Here is a 25,366-nt window from a genome sequence, read left to right as displayed (position 1 = left end):
TAAAACTCTTCCAAAACTTGATGAGGAGAGAATGAACATTCCCTAATTCATTTCATAAGGTGAACCATCGCCCTCATCCCAAAACAAGATAAAGATAACACAAGAAAAAATTACAGTACAACATGTCTTAGGAATATAAATGCAAAAATCCTCAACAAAATACTAGCAAATCAATTCTCATAGTACATTAAAGGAATTATACCAGTGATCAAATGGGATTTATCGCAGGTAGGCAAGATAGTTCCTCATAAGAAAATTAATTAATGTAATGCACCATATTAACAGAAGAAAGGAAAAAAGCACATGATTATTTCAATTGATGCAAAAAAGGTAAACTGACAAAATCCAGCACCCCTTCTTGATGAAAACACTTAGAAAATTAGGAATAGAAGGAAATTTCCTCAACATAATAAAGGGAATCTATTTTTAAAAACACACAATCCAATGGTCAAAGACTGAAAACTTTCCGTCTAAGATCAGGAACAAGGCAAAGATGCCCACTGTCACTATGTAGTTAGTCAACATTTTACTGGAAGTTCTGCCTGGAGCAATTAGGCAAGAGAAAGAAATACATATAGTTCACTGTTAATTGTTGAGCTATAATACAACTGACCATTTAAAATTGAACAAGAGTTTATTGTTTTGTAACAATGTCAGTTGTTAAACATTGCCATTTCAATTAAAACATGAATTGTAGTTATAACTCAATGCACATTCAACAGTTGTATTTGGAGTTAAATTATTTTAACAAATTTATTTAATGAAAAAAAAAAAAGACAACCTAATTGGAAAGGAAGAAGTAAAACTTTCCCTATTTGTAGGTGACATGATCTTATATAAAGAAAATCCTGAAAAATCTACAAAAAACTACTAGAACAAATAAACAAATTCAGCAAAATGGCAATATATAAGATCAAAAGGCAAAAAATCAGTAGTGTTTCTATATACTACTAATGAACAATCTTCAAAAGAAATCAAGAAAAAAATTCCATTTAAATTAGCAACAAAAAGAATGAAATATCTAGGAATTACTCTGATGATGTAAGGGATTGTACACTACAAAACTACCAGTTATTGTTAAAAAGAAATAAAAGAAAATCTAAATAATTGGAAGGACTTTCTGTGTTAATGAACTAGAAGACTAAATATCGTTAAGGCATCCATTCTATCCAACACAATTTGCAGAGGCAGTGCAGTATCAATTAAAATTCCAACAACTTTCTTTGCAGAAATGGAAAAGTCAATCAACAAATTTATATGGAGGGGTAAGTGGCCTTGATAAAGCCATTTTGAAAAAGGAGGAGGAGGTTGGAGGACTCTCATTTCTGAATCACAAAACCTATTACAAAACCACAGTAATCAAAACAGCATGTTCTGGCTCAAGGAAAGACATATAGACCAATGGAACCAAATTGAAATTTCAGAAATCAACGCTCACATTTATGGAAAACTAATTTTTTACAAGGGTTCCAAGTCCACTCAAGGAGGAAAAATAAGCTCTTCAACAAATGATGCTGTGAAAATTGGATGTCCATATGTAAAAGAATGAAGGTGGACCCCTACCTCACACCAAAAAAATCAAGTCAAAATTGAATAGAGACTTAAATATAAGATCCATTAGTGTAAACATTTTCAGGACCTTGCATTAGGCAATTTTCTTTTTTTTTAGATATTATGTCCAAATCAAAACTAACAACTGAAAAAATAGATGGAACCTCTTCAAAATTAAAAACTTTTGTGCATAAAATGACTTTATAATGAAAATAAAAAGACAAACTACACAATGGGAGAAAATATTTAGAAACCACGTACCTCATAAGTGTTTAATATACATAAAATATAAAGAAATCTCAAACAAAAAGACAAACAACCCAATTTTAAAAATGGGCACAATACTTGAATAGACCTTTCTCCAAAGAGAAGATGTCTCATATGTAAATGGCCAAAGATCAACTAAAAAGATATTCAACATCTATTAGGGAAATGTCAATCAAAACCGCAAATAAGATACCATTTCATATGCACTAGAATGTGTAGTATCAAAAAAGAAAAATTACAAGTTTTGGAGAGAATGTGGAGAAATAGAAACATTCTTTGTTGGTGGGAATGTAAAATGGTATGGCTGCTATGGAAAACAGTTTGATGGCTCCTCAAAAAGTTAACTATAGAATTACCATATGACCCAGCAATCACATTTCTTAGCTATATATACAAGAGAATGAAAGCAGGGACTTGAACAGATAGTTGCACCCCAATGTTCATAGCAGCATTATTCACAATTGCCAAAAGATGGACGCAACCTAAGTGTTCATTTATCAAACAATGAATGAACGAACAAAATGTGGTATATACATAGAATGAAATATTATTCAGCCATACAAAGGAATGAAGTTCTGATACATGCAACAATAAGGGTGATCCTTGAAAACATCATGTTGAGTGAAATAAGCCAGGCACAAAAAAACATAGTATGAAATAATTAGAATAAGCAAACTCATAGACTCAGAAACTGTAATATAGTTTAAAGGCCAGAGTGCAGTAGAGAATGGGGATACTGCTTAAATTGTACAGAGTTTCTATTTGAGTTGGTAATGGATATAGAATAACACTGTGAATGTAATTAATACCACTTAATTACATATTTGAATGTAGTTTAAAAGGGGAAATTTTAAGTCGTATTTTGTTACTGGGATGAAAATTTTAAAAACAAAATAAATAAAAACCTGTACAACACAAATAGTGAACCATCATGTAAAACATGGTCTATAGTTAATAGTACAATTATAAAAAATGTTCTTTCAACAATTGCAGCAACTGCATTCCATACAACATTGCTTCTGACCAAGGAACCCACTTCGTGGAGTTTCTTAGTCTTATGATGTGCCTCATCATACTGAAGCAGCTGGATTGACAGAATGGTGAAATGGCTTTTCAAAGACTCCACTAGTGCCAATTGTGTGGCAAAATCCTGCAGAGCTGGGGCAATGTTCTCCAGGCTATATATGCTCTACATTAATGTCTACTTTATGATGCTGTTTTTTCCATAGCCAGTATTCATGGGTCCAGGAATTAAGGGATGGAAATGGGACTGTTACCATTCACTATTATCACTAGAGATCAACTAGAAAAATTGTTGCTTCTTGTCTCTGCAACCTTAAGTTCTGCTGGTCTACAGGTCTTAATTCCAAAGGAGCTGGCCTTCCACGAGGAGACGCAACAATGATTTCACTGAACTAAAAGACTGTCACCTGCTCACTTTGGGCTCCTCATGCCTCTGAATCAATAGGCAAGTAATTACTTTACTGGCTGGGGTGATGGATCCTGATTATCAGGAGAAATCAGTAAGTTGATTATATTTATGGCAGATTATAACTACAATCAACAGAGGAGATTGCCTTCAACAATGAGAGAAGTCTCATCTATTAAGTTGAAGGCCTTAAAAGGAGAAGTGATGATTTCAGCACTCAAATGGGCCAGTTTTCCTTCTATTCCAACCAGCTTCTCTTTGGGAATTCATCAAAAACCTTCCTCAGGGTTCCCAACTTGTAGCCTGCCCTTTGACATTTGGATGTGCCCATCCATAATCACACGATCCAATTCCTATTAAAAAAAACCCTCATAATATTTACATAACATACATATATATACATATGTACAGATATACACTCTTATAAGTTCTATTTCCCTATATAACCCTGATTAAAAGGATGAATTTTATATATTTAATATTTCCACATTTTGATTACAATTTCTGACTGCAAAAGGTGGAGCTATACAACAAACAAAATTCCACAATTACATGTGGTTTCCTAAAGACACATCATCCATGTGGCTTCTTTTCAAATTTACTCTGAATAGGTTGGAGGTTTTGAGGGTGTACTAGAGGAGAAATGGATGATGTACTCAGTGAAATCGTAGGGCAATAATTTCTTCCAAGTAAGGATATTTCTAAAACCTTTGATTATAATCTGCCCAAAAGGAAAGAATTAAACATTTAAAATTTTACTAGTTATAAATTACTAATATATTTATATATGTTGTATTACATAAACCTTTTAATAACCTTTCAAAGTAGATATTATCATCACTATTTCCCAAATAAGGAAACTGAGATTTACAGAAATTAACATTTTTAACTTTTTTTAACTTTCTGAAATTGCAGAGCCAGAATTTTTATCCTGATCTAAAGCCTGTATTTATAAGGGAGTGGTTCTGGAATCTTGTTCTAGAATGCTGGCCCATCACATAATTAAATACTTAAGTGATGCTTTGGTTTTTTATCAATAAATGGAGCAAATATTGGCATCTAGCTAAGGGTTCTCAACCTCAGCACTACTGATAGTTGAGGCCAGTTGTTTGTTGTAGGAGCTGTTCTGAACATTGTGGGGTGGCCAGCAGAATTCCTGTCTGTGCCAATTAGATGCCAGTAGCTCCCTCATTATCACTGCCTGTTGTGACAACCAAAAACAGTGCCAGACATTTCAAAATGTTCCTTGGGAATAAAATCACTCTGATTGAGAACCACTGACCAAATGTATAGGAGGTTTCTGAAGAGTAATTCATTTGGGAAGTGGATGTGGCTCAAGTGATAGAGCTTCTGCCTACCATAAGGGAGGACCTGGGTTCAATTCCTGGGGCCTCCTGGTGAAAAAGAAGAGAAAATGAGCCCATGCGGCAAGCCAGTGCCTGTGCAAGTGCCTGCGGGGTGAGCCAGTGCCCCACGCAAGTGAATCACACAAGATGATGACACACTAAAAGAGAGACAAGGGGAGAGTCAATGTGAAGCACAGCAGAAACCAGGAACTGAGGTGGTGCAATTGACATGGATCCTCTCTCCCCATCAGAGGTCTCCAGGATTGAATCCTGATGAATCCTAGAGGAGAGAAAATGAGAAGAGAGGACAACACGGACAGCAAAAACAGCAGGGCAGGAAGAGGGGAAGGAGGGGAAATAAATAAATAAATCTTTTAAAAAATAAAGTAACATAAAACATGAAGAGCCCCAGGAGTATATCTGAACACAGAATAGTTAATGTTAAATATGAAAATGATGATGATGACCAAGATGAAATATGCATGCATTGGATCAGTTATATTTACATTTTATTCAGGTATGATTGAGTGGGAAAATCGAAAGAACCTAATGAAAGTGTTAGAAAGAAAATACAGAGAACTGCTTTACTTACAGATTTCAGTATTACTCATGAAGATTTCCACGAGCCTATTTCTCTCATTTGATAAAACTGTTTTACATTTAAGGTTATATATTAAAACAGCCAAATACATATTTATTTAATACAATGTTAGTACATGTCAGCACAAAACCAATACCATAAAAACATCTATTTCCAAATTTGAGTGAATTGAACTTCCATCTTTTAAAAAGAGTATTATGAATACTAATTAACCTTAAAATGAATTTATACTTGAGAACATTCAATTGTGGACTATTACACTTACTAATAAATGTTACAACTGTGGTTAACGTGCTGAAATTATAAATTAAATTAAACCACAAAATTTATCTTACCTAACGTCTTAACAGGGTCAGAGTAATCAGAGTCAGTAAATTGTCCCATGACATTTGTGGCTCTAAATTTAAATCTGTAAAATAAATAAAATAAAAAACCAATAGTTTGCATACCATATGAGGTATGAGTGTGTTGCAATAACAAACTCTGCAAATATAAGGCATAATAATTTTTTACCTCTTTCCCCTTTGAAAATACTAGTTAGCAAAACAGATTTAGGATGGTAATATAGAACTTACCTTGTTCCCATGTAAACAGATGATAACAATCTTATTTCTATGTTTGCACATCTGTATGTTTTTACACATCTTTATGCTTTTCTGATATTTGAAATAGAAAAAAGGTACAGAAGAGAATCAAACTTAAAAATCACTAGGTGATTCTAACAACTGAAATTCACTTCATTTAAACATCAAAAACACAGAGGCATTTTAATTTATAAAATTATCACATTAATAAATTTCAATGTATAATTTTAATCCCTACTATTCTTGAATTCTTATGATTATATTGATTATATCAAAAATCTTTTTAAAGCAAATATGTAAAATAAGCAATATCTGAATAAATATTAAATTATATGGTCTATGATTTTTATAAATATCATATGTATGATGATTAAAATTCAGATGGGTAAACTAGAATTTGAAACAAAATAATTGTATTTAATAATAGATGACAGAGCATTCTTTTATCGATTGTTTAACTTTTAATCTCATTTTTCAAATGCTAACTTGTTCTACGAAGTTTATAAAAAATTTTCTAATGCTTTGACTAGCAGGCAGAAATGAAACCTGCATTTTTCAAACTTCACGGTAAAATTATATTCTGAAAACCAAATAAGGTTAATATTATTTTTAATTATACTCTTATGATACAAAAGTAGTTTAGTCAATTCAGTAAGAAAAAACAATTAATTTACAAAATAATTTAATGAAGCTAAAATGTCAGTATTAATTTTTAATATCATATTATGTTCTTAGGGGCTACAAAATACCTAATATTAAAGTGAGTGGTAAATACTACTTTCACTCATTCAGATGTTTTATGGTAGAAAGAATAGAGAATTACATGCCCTGACTGAGATAAACTGAAACCATCATTAACAACAAAAATAGGGCAGTGTTTCCAAAAACCTGTACATCAGCATGCATGGCAAAATAATGTGTAAAACACAAAAAATACTACAAATTAGTCACATTATCCTTGACAGGAATAATTAAATTCATCTACCTATGTGCTTCATTTTCATATTGTTCTTATGTTACTTATCACTTCAAATCATAACTATTTTTAGGTTCACCTGATTCCCTGGTAGGACAGTGTGTTTATGGAAGGTAGGCAATGCCCTGTATCTTTACATTCTTAGTGCCTAAAAGAGGTCATGATGATGGTGGATGCCCAGTGTATCGGGCAGATAAAGGAATGGATATATGAATGGATGAGAACGTGTTAACTAGTTTGCTAATAGCACAAAGCATGGTAGACATATTTTATACTCACAAGTATTGCTTTTTTGGTTTCAGAGGGCCATTGCAAATTTTGTCTTCATTGCCAGGTATCATGCATGCATTATCAGTACCTATGACATAGATCTCTTCATTGCCACTGAACTTAGTCTTTCCTTCTGTACATGGAGGGTTAGGAAAGCCTTCATTTGTAAAATATGGCCTTGGTTTATTAAAATATGCATCATACCACTTTGTGACATTTCCATCATGATGAGCTAGTTTCAGAAAATAAGATAATAATGATTACAAGTCATATATGAATGTAGTTTCATATTTATAAAGAATGTTTCTATTATTTCATGAAAGAAATCTGGATACATTTGTCACTTTTTGAACCACAGGGATGATTGAGCTGATCTACCTGGATAGGCAAGTAACACATCTTTTCCCATCATATAGGCATTCTGGAAAATAACTTCTCATGTAGAGGAGGAATATTCCTCAGTCAAGGGTAAATTCTCTTGTTAATATCTCTAAAGAAGCTTGCCAAAATTGAAACAAATCCTACTAGTATATGGAATAAAAATATCACATATTTTAAATATATCTTTCTTATTTTGGAAAATATTTTAGGATAAATAAATGGTTAATATTGACAATCTAATAAGTCCAAGAGTTGTGTGATAATTGAGTCAACCTTAATTTATTAATTTTGAAGTGAAATTTCTCAAACATTTAAAAGTTCTCACTCCACAATTTAATAAGTTGACATTTTTTTCTTTATTTATTTTTTTAATATTACATTAAAAAAATATGAGGTCCCCATGTACCCCCCACCTCCCATTTGATGATACCTCCTGCTTCTTCCACAAGCACTTGTACATTTTTGATTGGTCCATGATCATCATTGTAGTAACATATTGGCATTCTGATTGTAATTGTTGTTGAAGTAACAAGCAGTTTTCCAGTGGCATCATAAATAGGGGTTGGTTTGATTTTTGGTCGTGCTGGAGCTATAAGTACAGAAGAAATATTACTATATTGTTTTTCTTTCTATAGATAATAAAAATAACTTTAAAATATTATTTTATACAGATTTTACAGATAGAGTGATGACAAAAATAACAAATGAAAATGAGTTTTGTTTTGATATAGCCTATATTTAACAATTATTATCTCTTAAGAGCATAAAAACTTATTTGAGACTTGCCTGAGATAATGGGGCCCAGGCGTGATTTTCAGGCTTCTGATTTCTTTTCAAATATTAAAAAATCAAATTTTATTTGCTACCATATAAAATTTTCATAAATGCATATATATGATTATATCATCCTAATATTTTCACTTTTTTTCTTTTAATTCTTTTAGCTTTTTCACCAATTTCCATTCTATTCATTCTAGTCACACCAAAGAACCTCCTCTCACAGTTAATCCATGCCAAATATCTGTATTTCTCTCCATGTTCACTTAATCATATAAAACCACATAAATAGTCATAAACAATGGGCTCACATTACTCTTTGAATTTTAAAGGGTCTAAAAAATATATAATTACCTCATATCTTGCTCTTTTTTTTTTTTGCTTAAATATAACTTGTGTAAATTTTACCTAGTCAACCAGGTAAAGTGCTAACTCACTTTTTTTTAAAAGAATTTGCTCTAGGTTGGCTTTATTTATTTATTTACTTACTTATAGGATGGCTTTATTTATTTATTTATTTACTTACATATTTTTAAAATTTTTGTTATTTTGGAAGTACCAGGGGTGGGGATTGAAACAGAAACCACATACATGGGAAGCTGGCACTTAACCACTGAGCTACATTCAGGACCACTATATCATTCTTTTAATGACTATTATATTTGATGGTCTGGCTGCACCAAAATGTATTTAAATATTCCTCTAATGATGGGAATTCATTTTCTTCCAGTTCTTGAATATGTGCTGCAATAATCAACCTTACATATTTAGCCTTATTTACTGATTGTTTTATTTCTATGAACTAGATTACCAATAGCAGGATTTCGGGAACAAAGGACACATGTATTTTTAACCTTAACAGATATTGACAGAATAATTTCTAAAGGTGCTATGATAATTCACATTTTGTTACCAATGCCCACAAGTATCTCCAAAATCAATATTTATAGAAGCTCTCCTTCTTTCATCTCATCTTATAGCTACATATACTATCTGTTTGAGCACTGATAATTTACTTAGTCAAACCTCAATCTATATATTTATAAAATCTTTTTTAAAAGCTTCTCAATAATATAAAATTAGCAATATTATTTTTACTTTATAGATGAGTAAATAGGCTTATGTCACATAATTATCAAAGGTAAAAATCGAGATTTGAACCAAATCTTTTTATCTCAGTTCTTTTGCTTATTCCACTCTTTTGAGCTTCAGATTCAGAAGCAAAATTTTATCTGATATCTTAGTTTGATTCCTCTGCGAAATAAAGGCTATGATGAAATCAGACTTTTAAGAGGTTATGGGGGAAATGCCTGCGACAGATAAAGGGAGATAGAGCAAGAGTAGAGCAGGTGCAGGAGCCTTCAGACCAGGATATATGCCTGACACCTGTGTAGAGGGGGAGGAAAGGGTTAAGTAGGAAGAACCTCGGATTGGAAGGCAGTCTGAGAAACTCCTGGTCAAGCCACTGGGGAGTCCCCAAGCAAAGACTGCCCTGTAGAGGAATTCAATATCAGCATGACCATCCAACTATATCTCATCTACCAAATGCAAATTTAATGAGAATACTATTCATTCGATACTCTATATCAGTAATAAATCGTGCATCTTACTAGAGAAAAATGAATTTCTCTAGGACCCCACCACCATCACCAGTACTCATATATTCTCTAGATGCCATATTAGGGGCAGAAAGTCATAACTAGTCATTTACCTGAGGATGAGTACAGCATTTGAAACAGGAATCTTTACTAAAGTATAAATGTAATGCACATATTGCTACCTGTATAACTACATCTCTTCACTGAATAAAAAAGAAAAATTAAGATTTTTATGACTCAAGCTCTTATTTATAAAGTCATTTTGTAAAATAATTGATATTTTTAAAGACTGTATTTATAACTTAAAAGAACACAACTTATCAATTAAAACCAAATAATTAATACAAATAGTATAGTATATAACACTACAATTATATCAACTGTCTGCTGATCAAAATATAAATAATGATGAGCTTCATCTTACAGGGACTATTTTATTTCTAATTTATAGTGCTTGATGCCAGGTACCATCCTAAGGACTTTTCAAAGATTGTTTTAACCCTCACAACAGCCTATGAGGGAAGAACTTGTATTAGCATCATTTTAAAGACTCAGGCTAAGAAACTTGCCCAAAATCAAAAAGATCTCTAGTGGGTGATCCAGCATTCAATCCTAGGAAAGCTGACCCTAGAGCCAGCCTAACGCTGGCACTAGCAAGAGAACTATCTGGCAGAATTCTACCAAAGGTCCATATTCATACTTTTAAAAAACCTCTCTGTGGTTTTAGGACACAATTTTAGAGAGATGGCACAATTACTTGGCTTCTTTTCTGTCTGAGGTAGAGAAGGCACCTAGAATGTCTGAATGCCCCTAAATCCTCTTAACAACGTTTTTTTTGGTGGGTGGGGTAGGGAGGTGAGGAGGTTTGAAAATATCACTTATATTTTCTACCAAAAATGCCTGTCAGAATAATGAATTTGATAGATTTTACTACATAGTGAGAATTATAAAGTTGAATGTATGGTAAGAATTATGTAAACATTATTTTATTAACTGAAAGGAATCTGACTTCCAAAATAAAAGTTAAGCAAAATTTCCTTTAAATAATATTGAGAAACTTGAAAAAAGAGATTATAAAATCTATCCCTGAAAACTCAAATTTAAAGGGAAAAAATATGAGATAAATAACAGGTAAATATTCTCTTTATTTAAAAGGAAAAGCTGCAATTTTATTTAGACATTTTAATTATAGATTTTATAAGCACATGTTATTACTTAATATATGCTTATTTTAAGCACCTATAATATATGTTTAATACAAGCATATGCATCATTGACAGGGCTGTCTACATCCTTAATTCTAATATGGATTTCAAGTTATAGCCATTTTTTATTAAGACAACAGCATTTCATGGGAAGTCAGCTTATGTATGTACCTTTAATATCCATGGTTATTCTCATTTGAACTTTTGGTCCTGCACCAGCACTATTGATTGCATAAACCTAAAACAAAGGAACATGTTATTACTTTTTGCAAATTCTTGGTTATGTGTGTGTGTGTATACATATATATATATATATATAAATTATTGTTTACATAATTTTTAAATGCTTGCACTTTTAAAAACAATTGTATATAATCTATTAATTATATTTTCCTTACACACACTTAAATCAATATAATATACATAGAAAGAATATTAACAGCGAATTATTTCTTAAAACTAATACTCTGGAAATACTCTCTGAGAACAAAGGCTGAGGGAACTAAATAGCCTATTACAGAGACCAAGAAAGAACTGTGGCTTCAGTTTGAACTCGAAGGAGGAACAGAGCAGAGAAGCCTCTATGTCTGTACACTCTCTTAACCTATGCAAACATCTGTTCCTACCCTCTGTAGCTAGGTAACTCTGGCTTTCTTTAAATCCATATTCAAGATCCTCGTTTTTTCTTCTCTGAGATGAAATCCTATTCCTTCAGCCTCCCAGTTTTCCTGTGTTAAATCATCCTTTTGAAAGTTGGCCTTTATGCCCTTCTTCACCCCTGCCCCAAAGTATCTGACGCTATAACCTGCATAATGCAGCATATACACATAAAACATTTCTGTTTGTATATAGAGTATGATTTACACAAATGCGAATCCTTTCAATTAACTTTGTGCTTACGAAGTTGTAAACGCAGACTCTTCTTTTTCCATTTTATCTTCCTCTATAAAATAAATATCATGTTCCTGGCCAATTTCATTTATATTTGATGAGCACAATTCTGAATATAGTACGTTTATTGGAATTAATTTGTTTATATATTGGTAGACCACAATACTGTGCCTTTTACCCTGTAGGTACTGCAGAAATATTTTTCATTGAGTTAAAATTATAATAGTATGTTTAACATGATAGGACTGATGAATTAACCAACCACATAAAATATGATTTAAAATAAGTAAATGAAACATTTATTGGAGTTTTTAAACTTAATGAAGTATTAAAAAGAAAAGTGATTTTTAAAAATTTCTTTTTTGCACAAACTAACATTTAAGTGATATAAATGAAAATGTAGGGTAGCACTTTTCAAACTGCAGTATGCAGCAAAGTCAGTTGGGAACCTTGCTAAATATCAATATACAGATTTTGATTCAATAAGTCTGGGGTATTAATTCAAAGGTTGTACATTTCTAACAAGCTTCTAAGTGTTGAGAATGCCATAAATCCCACTTTGGGGACAATCAGTTACTGGATATATCCATTTTTCTTTAAGTTATAAATTATTTAAACTTTGTTTTTTACCCTATTTTCTTTCTTATTAGCAATAGTCAAAACAGATACAGCACTCACTCACTACCTACCATAACTATAAATATTTAACCTCACAACAATCTTATAAAGTAAGTGACTATGTCTATCACCAATTTTTCAGATCAAGTAACTGAGGTACAGGTTTGAGGAAAGTGCCCAGACACAGCAAGTAGCAGAGCCAAGAAGCAGGATTTGAACCCAGGCCAATTCCATCTCTTAATCACCACCCTGACTTTACTCCATCTTTCATAATGGCGGCCTATTTCACCAGAGGAGTAACAAGAATTCCAGCAGTATACAAAGACGGATTATATGAAGTTATAAAGTGAGTGGTGCAAAGAATGAATATACAAATTAAAACACATGTATTTATAAAATTGGATAATATATATTATTAACAACAATGTTCTCCTAATTACAATGATTATCATAGAGTTAGTACTAAGATTATTTACTAAACTGCCTGAAGGTTTAAGGTCAAATCTATGTTGCTTAGGAGATGCTTTTCTGAAGTATGTAATTCCTTATGAAAATTCCAAGGCATAATACAAAAATAAGCAGAGGGAGAAACAAATTGTGTGTTCTTGTGTGTATATATAAAAGCACATGCATACTTATGTTCCAAAATGAATAATTAAGAATTAAAATATAAACTGCTATTAGCTTTTAGTAATGGTATGTGAAATGCACATGGATTTCAAACATGTAGTTATTTCTGACTATGCCTTAGAAACGTGTGTTTACATTTTTCAGTCATATTCACGCAAAAACAGTTTTCCTTTAGACAGAATTTTCTCTTTATGTATCACTGTTCTTTTATTTTTATTTATTTATTTATTGTTCTTTTATTTTTAACATGAAGTTCCTTCTTGAAGTGTCAACCTCACAAGAATATATGAGAAATATAACGTGTGCATGAACCTCAATATTTTTAATACTGAGACGGTAAATTAACTTCGTAATTTAGGTAAATTATTAAAAGCTATAAATACTTACACTGATATTATATGTATGTCCACCTTTTAGTCCTTCTAACATTGCGATGACAGATGTGTCAGTTTTCTGGATAATACTGAGGTTGTGAATCTGGATAGCAGTAGGATCACCTTCTCGGTAAACCAAAGCTTGATACACTTGGATATTCCCATTAGGTTGAGATGGAGGAAGAAATGTTAACTGAAATTTTGTAACTTCATTTGGTATCTTCTGAAATGTCATGTTATTAGGTGGGTCCTTAGGGGCTAAAATGAAATATTTAGCAATTAACATTTTAAAACTGTGTTTCTTTTTTTCTATTTTAATCTCCATGTAAACTTTGCTTCAAATTTCTGTCTTAAAAAAGAAATATCATATATATATATATATATATATGCATATCATTTAAACCAACGAATTACAATAGACACAATCAAAAAGGCTGATACATCATAGAATCATTGGCATCTACAGATCACAGACATCATGATGGTGATCTAGTTTGCTTTTTTGCTATTAACGTGCATTTCATTTTATGCAGAGTGACAAATATATTATTTTAAAATAATACAGATTAAGAGAATTTCAAAAATAGTACATTAGTCCTATCTACCCCCAGTTTCCTCCAGTGGTGACATCTTATATAATTGTAATATAATATCGAACCAAGAAAATAACATTGGTATGATACTGTAAACTAGAAAAATCTTAGTCAGTTTTCACTAGTTTTTTACATGCTTTCATTTGTGTGTACTTCTATGTAATCTTATCCCTATATAGATTCCCCACCCACCACCAAAAACAAGACACAAAACTGTTCCATCACCATAAAAGAACTCCTTCTTTGAATTTGCACTCCATGCCTCCCCACAACCACAAATCTCTTCTCCATCTCTATAGTTTTGTCACTTTGAAAATAATATAAGCATAATGCCCTTGATGTCCATCCAGATTGCTATATATAGTTCTTGCCTTTTTTATTACTTGGTAGTATTCCATAGTATGGATGTACCAGAATTGACAACTGATAAACTTATTTTCCAGTATGGTTTTACAATTTTTTATTCCCCTCTAGCAATGTATGAGAGATCCAATCTCTCTACATCTTCACCAACATTTGGTATTATAACTTTAAAAAAAAATGTATCTATTCCAATAGAGGCATAGTGATTCATCTTTGTGGTCTAAATTTTTATTTCTCTAATGGCTAATGATGTTTAGCTTATTACACTTATTTGCCAGTCATATCTCCTTTTTGGTAAAATGTCTGTTCAAATCTTTTGCACATTTTCTAATTTGATTTTTTAAGTGCTGAGGTTTGAGAGTTCTTTATATATCTTATATATTCCACTTTTTTGAGAAAATGCAACTTAGCCTAACATTATATCTATGAAGTAGATATAATTATATCTCATTAAATAAAAAAATTATGCATGAAAATACAAATTATTTTATGAGTATAGGAGCTAGTTTTTGGCAAACCACATAACTAATGTTCTTTAAATGAATGAGTGATGAATGATTATATCTATTTTTAATCAAATTGTACCATACTAAGCAAGGAACTTCCATGAAGACGGCTGTTAATATTTGGCTGTCAATAGTTCAGATGCTCAAATGTTATTATCTTTCAAACATCTTTATAGATAGTACCCTGTGGCAAGCGAAAATGTAAGTTAATAAATAGTGAGAAAGAAAGCAAAATGAAGCAGATAAATATGTTATTGTGCCAAATATCATATTTTAAGTGGAAAAATGTATAACTACAATGAATATTGAATTGATTCAACAGATATTTTCATATTTTCTGTTATCAATGTTTATGGTACATATGAAATATAATTTCTTTTATAAGACATTTCTTAAAAATAGAATGGGGATGAAAGTTAGTTAGTGAAGAGACTCTCTAAATGCTGGAAGTAACATATCCTGCAAATTATCTTTGGTTTTATATTGAAATTTTAACTCTTAGATGTTCAGTAAAAATTTATTAAACTATGATATTCTTGGGAGACATAACATTTTAAGAATTGACAATCAATACTTTATGATATAAATGTGAATAATTTCATTAACATCCTTCCTCACAGACAAGTTATCGGGGTGAAGTAAAACAAGTATGAAGAAACTAGATACCTGGGGTAATGGTTAATATATTGGACCGAAATGGTAACAAATGACTTTTAGGTGCTGAAGATACAATTTACCTTGTGACTTAGAACTACAAAATTGTAGGCAAAGGAATAAAGAATATATCATAATGAAAAAACTAGCTGAAAAAATATTTTACCTCCTTTACTTACCTTCCAGATAGTTACAAATAAACTATAGCAACACATCCCTTCATCTGCTCTTTCCAATGACATAATCTGGTGGTAAAGAACATCAGGAGGCTGAAGGAGTTTGGGGCAAGCAAGTTCTGGGAAGGTGACTTTTCCACACTTAATTCTTAATGGTTACAATTTTATTATTCATTCAGACCCTGTTCACAGGAACTTGAGGAAAATCTGTATGGACTCTAACATTCATCAAATAGATAAAATAAAACATGTCACTTGACAGCTCTCATAAAAAATGGCCTGGATTCTAATTTTGAGTTCCAGATTACTTAATAACAGAGTATTATAACTTTAATTTGCATTTAAAACATGGAACATAATTACATAAAATGAAATTTTAGATGAAACATTACCGGCTATAGAGAATTAGAAAAATCTTCTTTAGTCAAGGCAACTCAGCTTCTGAAACAATGAGATAATTAAAGTGCCAAAAAAGTACTTTGGGTAACTTATTTTAAACTAATTTGCTTCTGTATATACAGGGATTAAGTATTTCACATAATTCCACTTTGCCTCAAAAATGTCAATGTAAAGGTTTAATTTATAGTCTGTAGGGAGTTTGGATTTAAACTTCTAGTAACATATCTTTTTTTGAGTGGGAATGAGGAACTGTAAGAAAGACAGTGAACTCTCAGTTTTTAGCGCTGAGGAAAAGCATGCTTTACCTGATTCTAAAGTAGTAACAATCACTTCAGCACTTGACTTCCCTTCTACATATGCAGCACTTATGTTTCCAGTAAATGCAGTGATCACCACAGAATACCTCGTGAATATTTTTAAATCTTTAATTTCTATTGTTTTATTTTCTTCATTTGACTTGATGAAGGAAATATTAAATTCATCACTATCTACCTATAGGAAAAAAAATTAAGGAAGCAGCACTTGAAATCCAAAACTTCCAAAGCATAATAATATCAAACAACATGAGGCATATTTATTTTGCCAAGTTTTCAAATTTTTTAACAATCATATTGTTCCAGAAAATTTTGTTTATACCACTTAGTTCCTAATCAATAAGTACTATAATAACTGACAGTAAAAGAAAAAAAAAACAAAACAACCAACCAACCACAATCAACCCATCAAATAAGCAAAAATCATCTCTGCAGTCAATAAATCTCTGTGTTCTATAGCAATGCTTTTCACAAGAAAATACTTTGATTTGGGTGCCCGAATATAATGATTCTAATCCCATTTCAGCCATTTAATAGCTCCTGTAGCACTCAAGAAGTCATTTATTCCCACATATGTTCATTTCTATGTATATAAAATTAGTGTAACGATACCCACCACAGTGTTTTTTGAGGCTTAGAAAGAAAAGATGTGAAATAGCTGGTTTAGAAATTTTCAAACCCTTTCGATCATAACCCACAATAGGAAATATGTTTTGAAACAGAATTTAGAATACATGTTTATTTACACACACATGCACACAAACATATGTACTTCTTTATAACTGAAACACATTTCCTAAATAAAACTTCTTTGTGAAGTTTGATATTTTCTGCTCTTTTTCATTTTATTCAAGTTAATTTTTAAAATGCTGGTCTTAGACAGAATTTGAAAAAATGATCTAGTGCTATACTACTATGCCAGGGATTAGATGACTCAATTGGTTGGAGATGACCTAATTATTAAATGTGCCCAGATGAGTATCCTTACTAAATGAAGGTGTATGATTTGTGCAAATATAGTCTGTTTATGATAGAAGCTCAGGAATGTTGCTTCAAGGATTAAGCATGGCTATAGTTTCCAGCACTGAATAGAAGTATTAATATTTTTCTTAAAAGAACAATCAGAAAATTCAAAGTCCTATTATGTATGCTACTCTTAAATACTTTAATTGGAATACTTAAATCCTGATTGTATATATTGTTAGCACTAGTAAGTTCATGTTTAACTTGATTGTCCTTCATAGACTTGAAGATGTTTATTTTTCTGTTCAGTGTGTTCTTTAAACACTCTTTTCTAAGAAACTTTTAAACTTAAAGATGTTGCTATGAGAAATACAACACAAGGCTGACAAATAAGTAGAGCCAGCATCTTAAGGAAGACCAGTGTAGAAAGCTATCCCACTTCTCTAAAGTGGCAGCAAAATGTCATGATAGGAATTCTATAGATCAAGGGCAGGCACTCACTGGTGGAACGTGTGTGCGTGGTGTGTTTAATTAGTAATCGGCATTAGAAATCAGGGGATTACATGGTGCTCTGATTTTTCTTACCACTAGACTTCCATACATGCTGGGTAACAATTACCTAAAAATGAGTGGCAGTTGACTCCTGTAATGGAGCATAATCTCCAATTTCTCATAGCCCCACCCAGTCGGCTTCAGTTTAATTGCAGGTTTATGTTACTTGCTAAAGCTATTTGAACTCTGGTTTTATAGAGTTGAGGTGATTTCCACAAGATTGCATAACTACTTAGTAGCTGAGATAGAATTTGAACCCAGGTCTTCCAAGACTTGAGAATTCTCTCATAGGGCCTGACTTTTAAAGTAAAATTGAATACCACCAATGCCTTCAATTAAGAAAATGGATTAAAAATATCAAGGAATAAAATATTATATCACAAGCATGTGATCTGCTATATCCTGAAAAATCACTTAATGAAATCTTTAAAAAAAGATGCTGGGTCCTTAAATTCAGCATGCGCAAAATTTCATTAACTTTCTTTACTAAACTTACTCCTCTTCATTGTTATGACTCAGGACTAAAACCTCAGGCATTTTTGATCTCTCATTTCCCTTCAATCAATTCCAAGTTTATTTGCTCATATTGTGTTTCAGTATCTACTATTATGAAATGTCTCTCATCATTTTTGAAGTATGGCGGCCTTATATGCATAACGCCAGTAATTAGACTTCCTGGTTCAATTTTCTCTTCTCTTTCTGCCCCATCCCAAACTTTCTCATCTCGGACACTCTTTCTCATTCTTCAAATCTGAGAATAAATTTAACCTTCTCTGTGAAGCCCTTCCTAAATTCTATGTCCCCCAAACAGGAACTTAATTACCTCATAAATGCATGTAGAGAGTTTAACATGTAACTTGTATAAAAGAAGTAATTAAAATATTAATTTCCTTCCCATCCTTCCCTTCTTTCTTTCTTTCTTTCTTTCTTTCTTTCTTTCTTTCTTTCTTTCTTTCTTTCTTTCTTTCTTTCTTTCTTTCTTTCTTTCTTTCTTTCTTTCTTTCTCTCTCTCTCTCTTTCTTTCTTTCTTTCTTTCTCATTAGACTCATTAAGAAGGCTAAGAGAATGAGATTATAAAATCACTTTTTAAAATACATCATATTTTTCTTTCCTTTAAGCACAGTTTCCAATAAAAGAATAAAGCATAGCTTTATTATTTTATTATTTGCTTTTAAAGCACATTCCCAGGGCATTCACCATGTGCATCGATTGTTTTGGCTAATTATGTACTAAAATCGTCACAAATACACTTTAAAAAAAAGAACAGAAAATAATGAAAGGATGGAAGAAAAAAATCCCTAAGTGTTCTTTTAATGATGACAAGTCTTTTGAGATAGAAGAATTTCCATTAAAAATAATAATGCGAAGATAGAATAAAATTATGAAAGTTCAACAAGAGACAGAGGCAGAGAGAATAGGAGAGAACTGAACATAAGATACCTAATTCAATGGATCAGATGCCACCAAAAGAGAGTGGCCATCAAGCATAGTAAAACTCAAGCAGTATGCAAGGAAACATTTCCAATTCTCTCCTAGCCAACAGCTCTGCGTTCTTTACATTGTTGAGCACCTTATCTTAGGCAAAGATTTTCTTATTTAAATCTTATATATTGCCTACCGTACATTCTTTATATACCCTGCTTAATGTTCATACTCCATATGTATGTATGTAATCTCATTTACTCCTATAAATTCAATGATCAAACGAATACCCATATTTCTCACATCTACAAATCCAGAATTTCCCTCCTGATCTCTAAATTCATATATAATACAGCTGCTGGGCCATTTTCATGTGGATGACCCCGATGCATCTCAAACTCAGTATGTCTAGTGTACAACTTGTTATTTTACTGTACAGTTCCCTTCTGCCTTACCATAGTCCCTAGACTGATAAATGCATCAATTTCTATGCAAATTTCCAAATCAGAAAACTTTATTCTTCCAAATCATTCTTGATTCTTCCTCTCACTCACCCTCCACTGAGTTTCCACCAAACCATTAGATTTATTTTTTTTTTATTTTAAAATTTTTTATTAAATTGTCCTTTTTATATTTTTTCATTCTGGTCCTTCAGTACATTACCTCTGCTTTTATCTTTCTTTCCTAGTTTACTTTTAGAGTTTCCTGTCTCCTTTCCTAATTTTGTACCCCATGACCCTGACCACAAACTATCTTCTACAATGCAACCATGCTGACCTCATAAGAGAGAAATCACTTCACTGCTTTAGTTCCACAGTTGTAACCTCTCCCCTTAAAATAAGACCCAAACTTGATAATACTGTATATGTTCTGCCTCCTGATCCAGCCTCATCTCTCAGCACTCTTCTTTTTGAAAGTTATAACTGGAGATAACTGAACTACTCCTTTTTCTTGAATGAGATTTACTCCTATTCACGTCTGTTCCTGTGTCCTTCTGATGTTCTGCTTCAGCTGTTTTTCAAGATCTGTCTCTAATGTTCTCTTCTCTGGGCTACATCTTCTCTGTGCCTCTCCCGTCACATTTTGGATAATGAAATTTTTTTCATTTTAATCCAGTGTATCAGTATCAATTTAATCACTTGTTTATATGTAACATTTATACCCTGAGAATAAATACTAAAAATGGAAATAATAATTTATATTTATTGAGTGCTTGCTATATGTCAAGCAATGTTCTAAGATTTTTATACACATTAATTGATTTAGTCCCAACAATATCGCTGTACCTTGGAAACTATTATTAATCTTCATTTCACATATGCACACACTGAAATACAAAGAGGTTAAAGAAGTTGCACAAGGTGTAACCAAGCCAAGATTCAAATTCAAATAGTCTGGCTCCAAAATCTGGCCTCTTAACAGTGCTCTATACTGCCTTTACAGAAGGTAAGACACACCTTACCGATTTGACATCTATCAGATAGAATGTTGGTCCAGTAATGACAGCAGGTTCACTCCAGCTGATGTTAATGCTAAAAGGTGATGTTGCCACTGCATTCACGTTTTCAGGAGGACCATCTGGGGCTATGAAAATAGAAAATCAATTACTCTATTACATTTGAATTAGTGCTGGCTACAGTACAATAATAGAAAAGAGCATGAAAAATGGATAGTCACAAAGAATTAATTATTCATTACTCTGTAGTTCACAGTATGCTAAAGGCATTGGCACATCAAAAGATCCAGTTCCTTTAAAAGTTACCTATATATAAAAAACTTTCCAAATGAGAAATTAATGATCATATGTAATGATTTTAAACATGAAATACTATTTTGAAAGAACACATTACTTTTGCTAAAATAAATCCTTTTGAGTAAATAAATATTTTTGTTTTAACATAATCTAACTGCTGTTTTCTGAAAACTAATGCAGAATCATATCTGTCTACAGAAAAACAAAGAAGCAGAGTCAAAAATTCAAACTGGAAACAGGGAATTACATTTAAAATATATTATCGTATGAATATAAGTTGGGTTGGATTTATTGTTTTCACAGTGGATATAAAAAAGGAAATAAGTTAGTCAGTTGCTGTGATGTGGTAATACAAGAATAAGCTTCAAACATTTCTGAATTATGATTCCAAAAATAGTCTTTAATTTTGTCCTATATTGTTGTTGTTTTTTCAAAAAGTACAAAACATGAGGTAATATTTTGAGGAATCAACTGTTGAAAACCCTTCTGCCTAAGTTTTCAATTTGTGAAAACACTAGGAATTAGAAGGTTTATAGAATGTTAAGAAGGAATTAGTCACAGCTAATTTGACCTAGACATCACTCTAGGAACAGTGTTACACACATCTCTGCCCTCCCAGGGTCCCTAGTCAATACTAGTCACATTAAATATTGGGAGATAAGTATTTCCCAATATTTCTGATTTTTAAATCAACAAGAGCAAATATTACAGAGCAAATCCTAGCCCCTAGAAGCTGAGAAGATATAAAAAGAAAGACAAAAAACTCCTTTCCTCAAGTAATTATAATCCACTGGCTATAACTAGCTGTGTGATTTTGGTCAAACAAAAATAGTTCTGAACCTGTTTCCCCATTATATGGATATTTGTGATTTAAAAAATAATTATGAAGACAAAATATGTCAAAATGGTTAATTCACTACTACATAGTAGCCAATTACCAAAATCCATTATAATAAAGAGCAGAGTGAAATTAAAGACTAACTAGAAATATAAATAATGTATTGTGTGAGGTCAAAAGGCAGTATGATGAATACTGTTGGCACAGAGAGTCAAGGTAAAGTTGCACAGAAGAGACAGGAACTAAACTAGGCTTTGAAAGATGAGAAGGATTTCAAAAATCAGAAGGTGAGGTTGTGGCACTATGCTAAGGGAAGCATAAGTAAAGCCACAAGATGTAAACAGCAGTGTCTATGGACAGATATTACTGTATTACTGTAGAACTACTCTCCAAATTTATTGTTTTATGTGTTTAAATTTTGCTCTAAGAAAGGGTTCATAAACTTCACAAGATTGACAAAAAGGATCCATGACATATAGATTTAGAATCCTTAAAAGATGAACTCAGGGAATAGTGATATAGAGAGGCCAGTGTTCATGACGGAATATAGTGGGAAATGGGCCTCAAGTGATAATTTGGGAACTAAGTTAGGGTGCACTTGATTATTAGATTCAAGAGTGTGGTGTTCATTCTTTAAACAGTAAGGTGCCACTGAAAGTTTTGAGAAAGGAAGTACTTTCCAATATTTCAAAAGAAAATTCAAGTGGCTGTGGAAAAAGGTAAGTGCTTTCAGGCCTGAATCCAGTTGACCTATAGGTAGATCCTAAGTTAGAAAGTGATTGTAGATATAAAAAGGAAAGGATGACCCCAATGACTTTTAGAAAATTAACAAAAAGAACTTGGGCTTCATTAGATGCAAAGTGAGAAAGGAGTAATAAAAGTTAACTCATTTTAAGACTAAGAGAATGTTCATAGTTAATAATATAGAGTAAGTAGCACATTCAAGAATGGATATTGACTTTGGTGGAGGTAAGATAATAGAAAGGAATGATAAATGTTGATGTGTACTAATTGAGCTTGAAAAGCTCAGGAGTGAGATCCTTACTGGCAATTGGAAAGGCAGATCTAGACCTAGGAAGATAGGGCCATATTGGAGAAGGGCTTTTAAAAGTTCAGATTATTTTTTTATAAATTGGTACTATACAAATATGGCTTGTATATCTGGTTCAAGTGAGTCATATGATCCTCAGAGAGCCAAAACTTTATTTCAGTACCAGAGAATATTTAAGATGTTAGTAGTCTTCAAACTATGAATGAGATCTTGGTACTTAGAATACATTTCAGAGAGAGAATTAATATTATGTATGGAATTTAGATGCCCAACTCAGTCTATAAAAATACATTTTAATAATAGCACTGAAATATTTTAATAACAGTACTCAAATGTTACTATTAAAGAATCTAGCAAATGTGTATATAAGGATGTTTATATGGGAAAATGCCTTTGGGGTGCCAAATATATCCTTCCTAACTGTCCTTCCTCTGGCCCTTACACAAAACTCTGAACATTGACACCCCTGGAGCAAATATCCAGACCCTATGGCAACTGTGTGATAGGGTGAAAAGGGAATGTTATAGTTTCATAGTTTTGATGAACTGAAAGGTGCTAGTTAAGATAACAGAGCTGAGTACAATGGTGCTCCAATGCCTAAAGTACAAGATATTATGGAATCCAGGCACGTACAAACACCTGCATAACCTGACATCTTTGGGCTTATCACTTCTAGCTTTCTGACCCCAGGAAAAGTGTCTCAAGTTGTAGTATAATCCGTTCAGATAATCACACATCAGAGACAGGAGCGCTCACCAAATTAACTGCTTTTGAGTGCCCTCACGAAAGAACACCCTGAGAATATGACATTTGAGCATAGATTTGGAGGAAGGAATCACAGAGAGGGTTAGAGGAAGAATGTCACAGGGAAGGGAATGGCCTGGGAAAAGGCCCTGAGGTAGGAATGACAGGGACTCCACTGAGGTTACAGCCAGGAGAGTGGAATGAGTCAAGAGGAAACAGGGGCAGGATTGTGTAGGGTATTTATGGCCACTGTTAAGGGGTTGTAGGAACTGCTAACATGAACAAAAAGCTAAATAATATTGATTATCATGTTCTAGAAGGGTGGGCCTTAACAGTTTGTAGCCCTTGATATCTAACTTTTATCAGACAGACCAGAATTAATTAGGTAAAAAAGAGGACAGCTCATCTGCAGAATCCACTTGCTACATGTACTTCTACAACACACACCAACTCTGTGGCGCCAGGGACTATACTTTTTAACCTAACCCATTCTAGCAAGCCTGCAGGGTGGCACATAATTGTTGCTCAGACATCACGGAGGAGTTTACTGAGATTTTTCTGTGCCTGAGAAAGTGGATCATTGCTAGTGTCTGGAAATATTTCCATGCAAATATTTCCACATTTTCTCTGCTCTGTAATGTGGATTTGGGGTTCTTAACTGAGAACAGATTCAAAGACACTTCTCAAGGAAAACTGGTTTGTCTTGAAAGTCTGCCTGTAGCCAGCTGCCTTGCTTCAACTTTCACAGTAAATGGCAACCCTGGTGTAATTCCTTCAATACTAGCAACCAAAGCCCTCAACAGGAAGTGTTTGCTAACTCCAAGGCGAGAGAAAAGTAACATTCAAATATTGTTTTTGATACCCATTAGCCACCAATACTACTAAATATTTTAAGTTCTGTATACTGATGAATCCCTGAAAAAAGGCAAGGTACGTAGCCCTTGCCTGATTTGTCCTTTCACGCCATTTCTTTAATTTTTTCATTTTTCCTTGCCTTCCTTTTAAAGAAGTGATCACTCTAAACAATGTTTGCATTTTAGTAAACTCGTTGATGAAACTGCCTGTTTGAGTGGAGCGGTGGAGCTCTGTGGTTGAGCACCTGCTCTGCATATATGAGGTCCTGGATTTAATCCCCAGTACCCTGTAAAAAAAAAAGAAATTTCCTGTTTTGTTACATAAATATTCCATGTGTTGAATTCTTGGCAAAAAATTCCCCTTAGAATGTATTATACCAACATTTATCCTTTTTTTTTTTTGTATATTAACATAAGCATTTATTTAATTTTTCTGGCCATTTGAATAGAGCTCTTTTAAGAATTTTTATTTGTTGATTTAATATTACCATCCGCAGGTATGAAAATATATACTGAACAAACAGACAAACACAAAAGAGTTCAGATACAACAGCAGAAACATAAAGTTTACTAATTTGTCTCATAATTCTAAATCCTTTGGTATAACTATACCAAAGCTTTCCATCTTTCCACAGCTTTGATTTTTTTTTTTAACCAACATATATTCTTGATGGATTAAAATATCA

At 32.5% G+C, this 25,366-nt stretch overlaps 1 protein-coding gene across 1 annotated transcript in view; it reads right to left on the bottom strand.

Annotated features, from left to right (window-relative positions):
* PTPRQ (protein tyrosine phosphatase receptor type Q) overlaps nt 1-25,366 on the bottom strand; it is a 228,818-nt gene that overhangs the window by 69,518 nt on the left and 133,934 nt on the right. The window contains exons 27-33 of the mRNA XM_058308484.2: nt 20,903-21,024; nt 16,495-16,681; nt 13,512-13,756; nt 11,157-11,223; nt 7,836-7,994; nt 7,034-7,256; nt 5,530-5,603 (exon numbers count right to left, since the gene is read on the bottom strand). Of these exons, the coding sequence (XP_058164467.2) occupies nt 5,530-5,603; nt 7,034-7,256; nt 7,836-7,994; nt 11,157-11,223; nt 13,512-13,756; nt 16,495-16,681; nt 20,903-21,024 (1,077 nt within the window). The remainder of the gene's footprint in view (nt 1-5,529; nt 5,604-7,033; nt 7,257-7,835; nt 7,995-11,156; nt 11,224-13,511; nt 13,757-16,494; nt 16,682-20,902; nt 21,025-25,366) is intronic.

This window comes from Dasypus novemcinctus, chromosome 12 (assembly GCF_030445035.2).
Source record: "Dasypus novemcinctus isolate mDasNov1 chromosome 12, mDasNov1.1.hap2, whole genome shotgun sequence".
In the NCBI taxonomy this organism is placed as follows: Eukaryota; Metazoa; Chordata; class Mammalia; order Cingulata; family Dasypodidae; genus Dasypus; species Dasypus novemcinctus.
The sequence above is the reverse complement of the archived record's forward strand: the minus strand, read 5'-3'. Positions and strand labels throughout refer to the sequence as shown.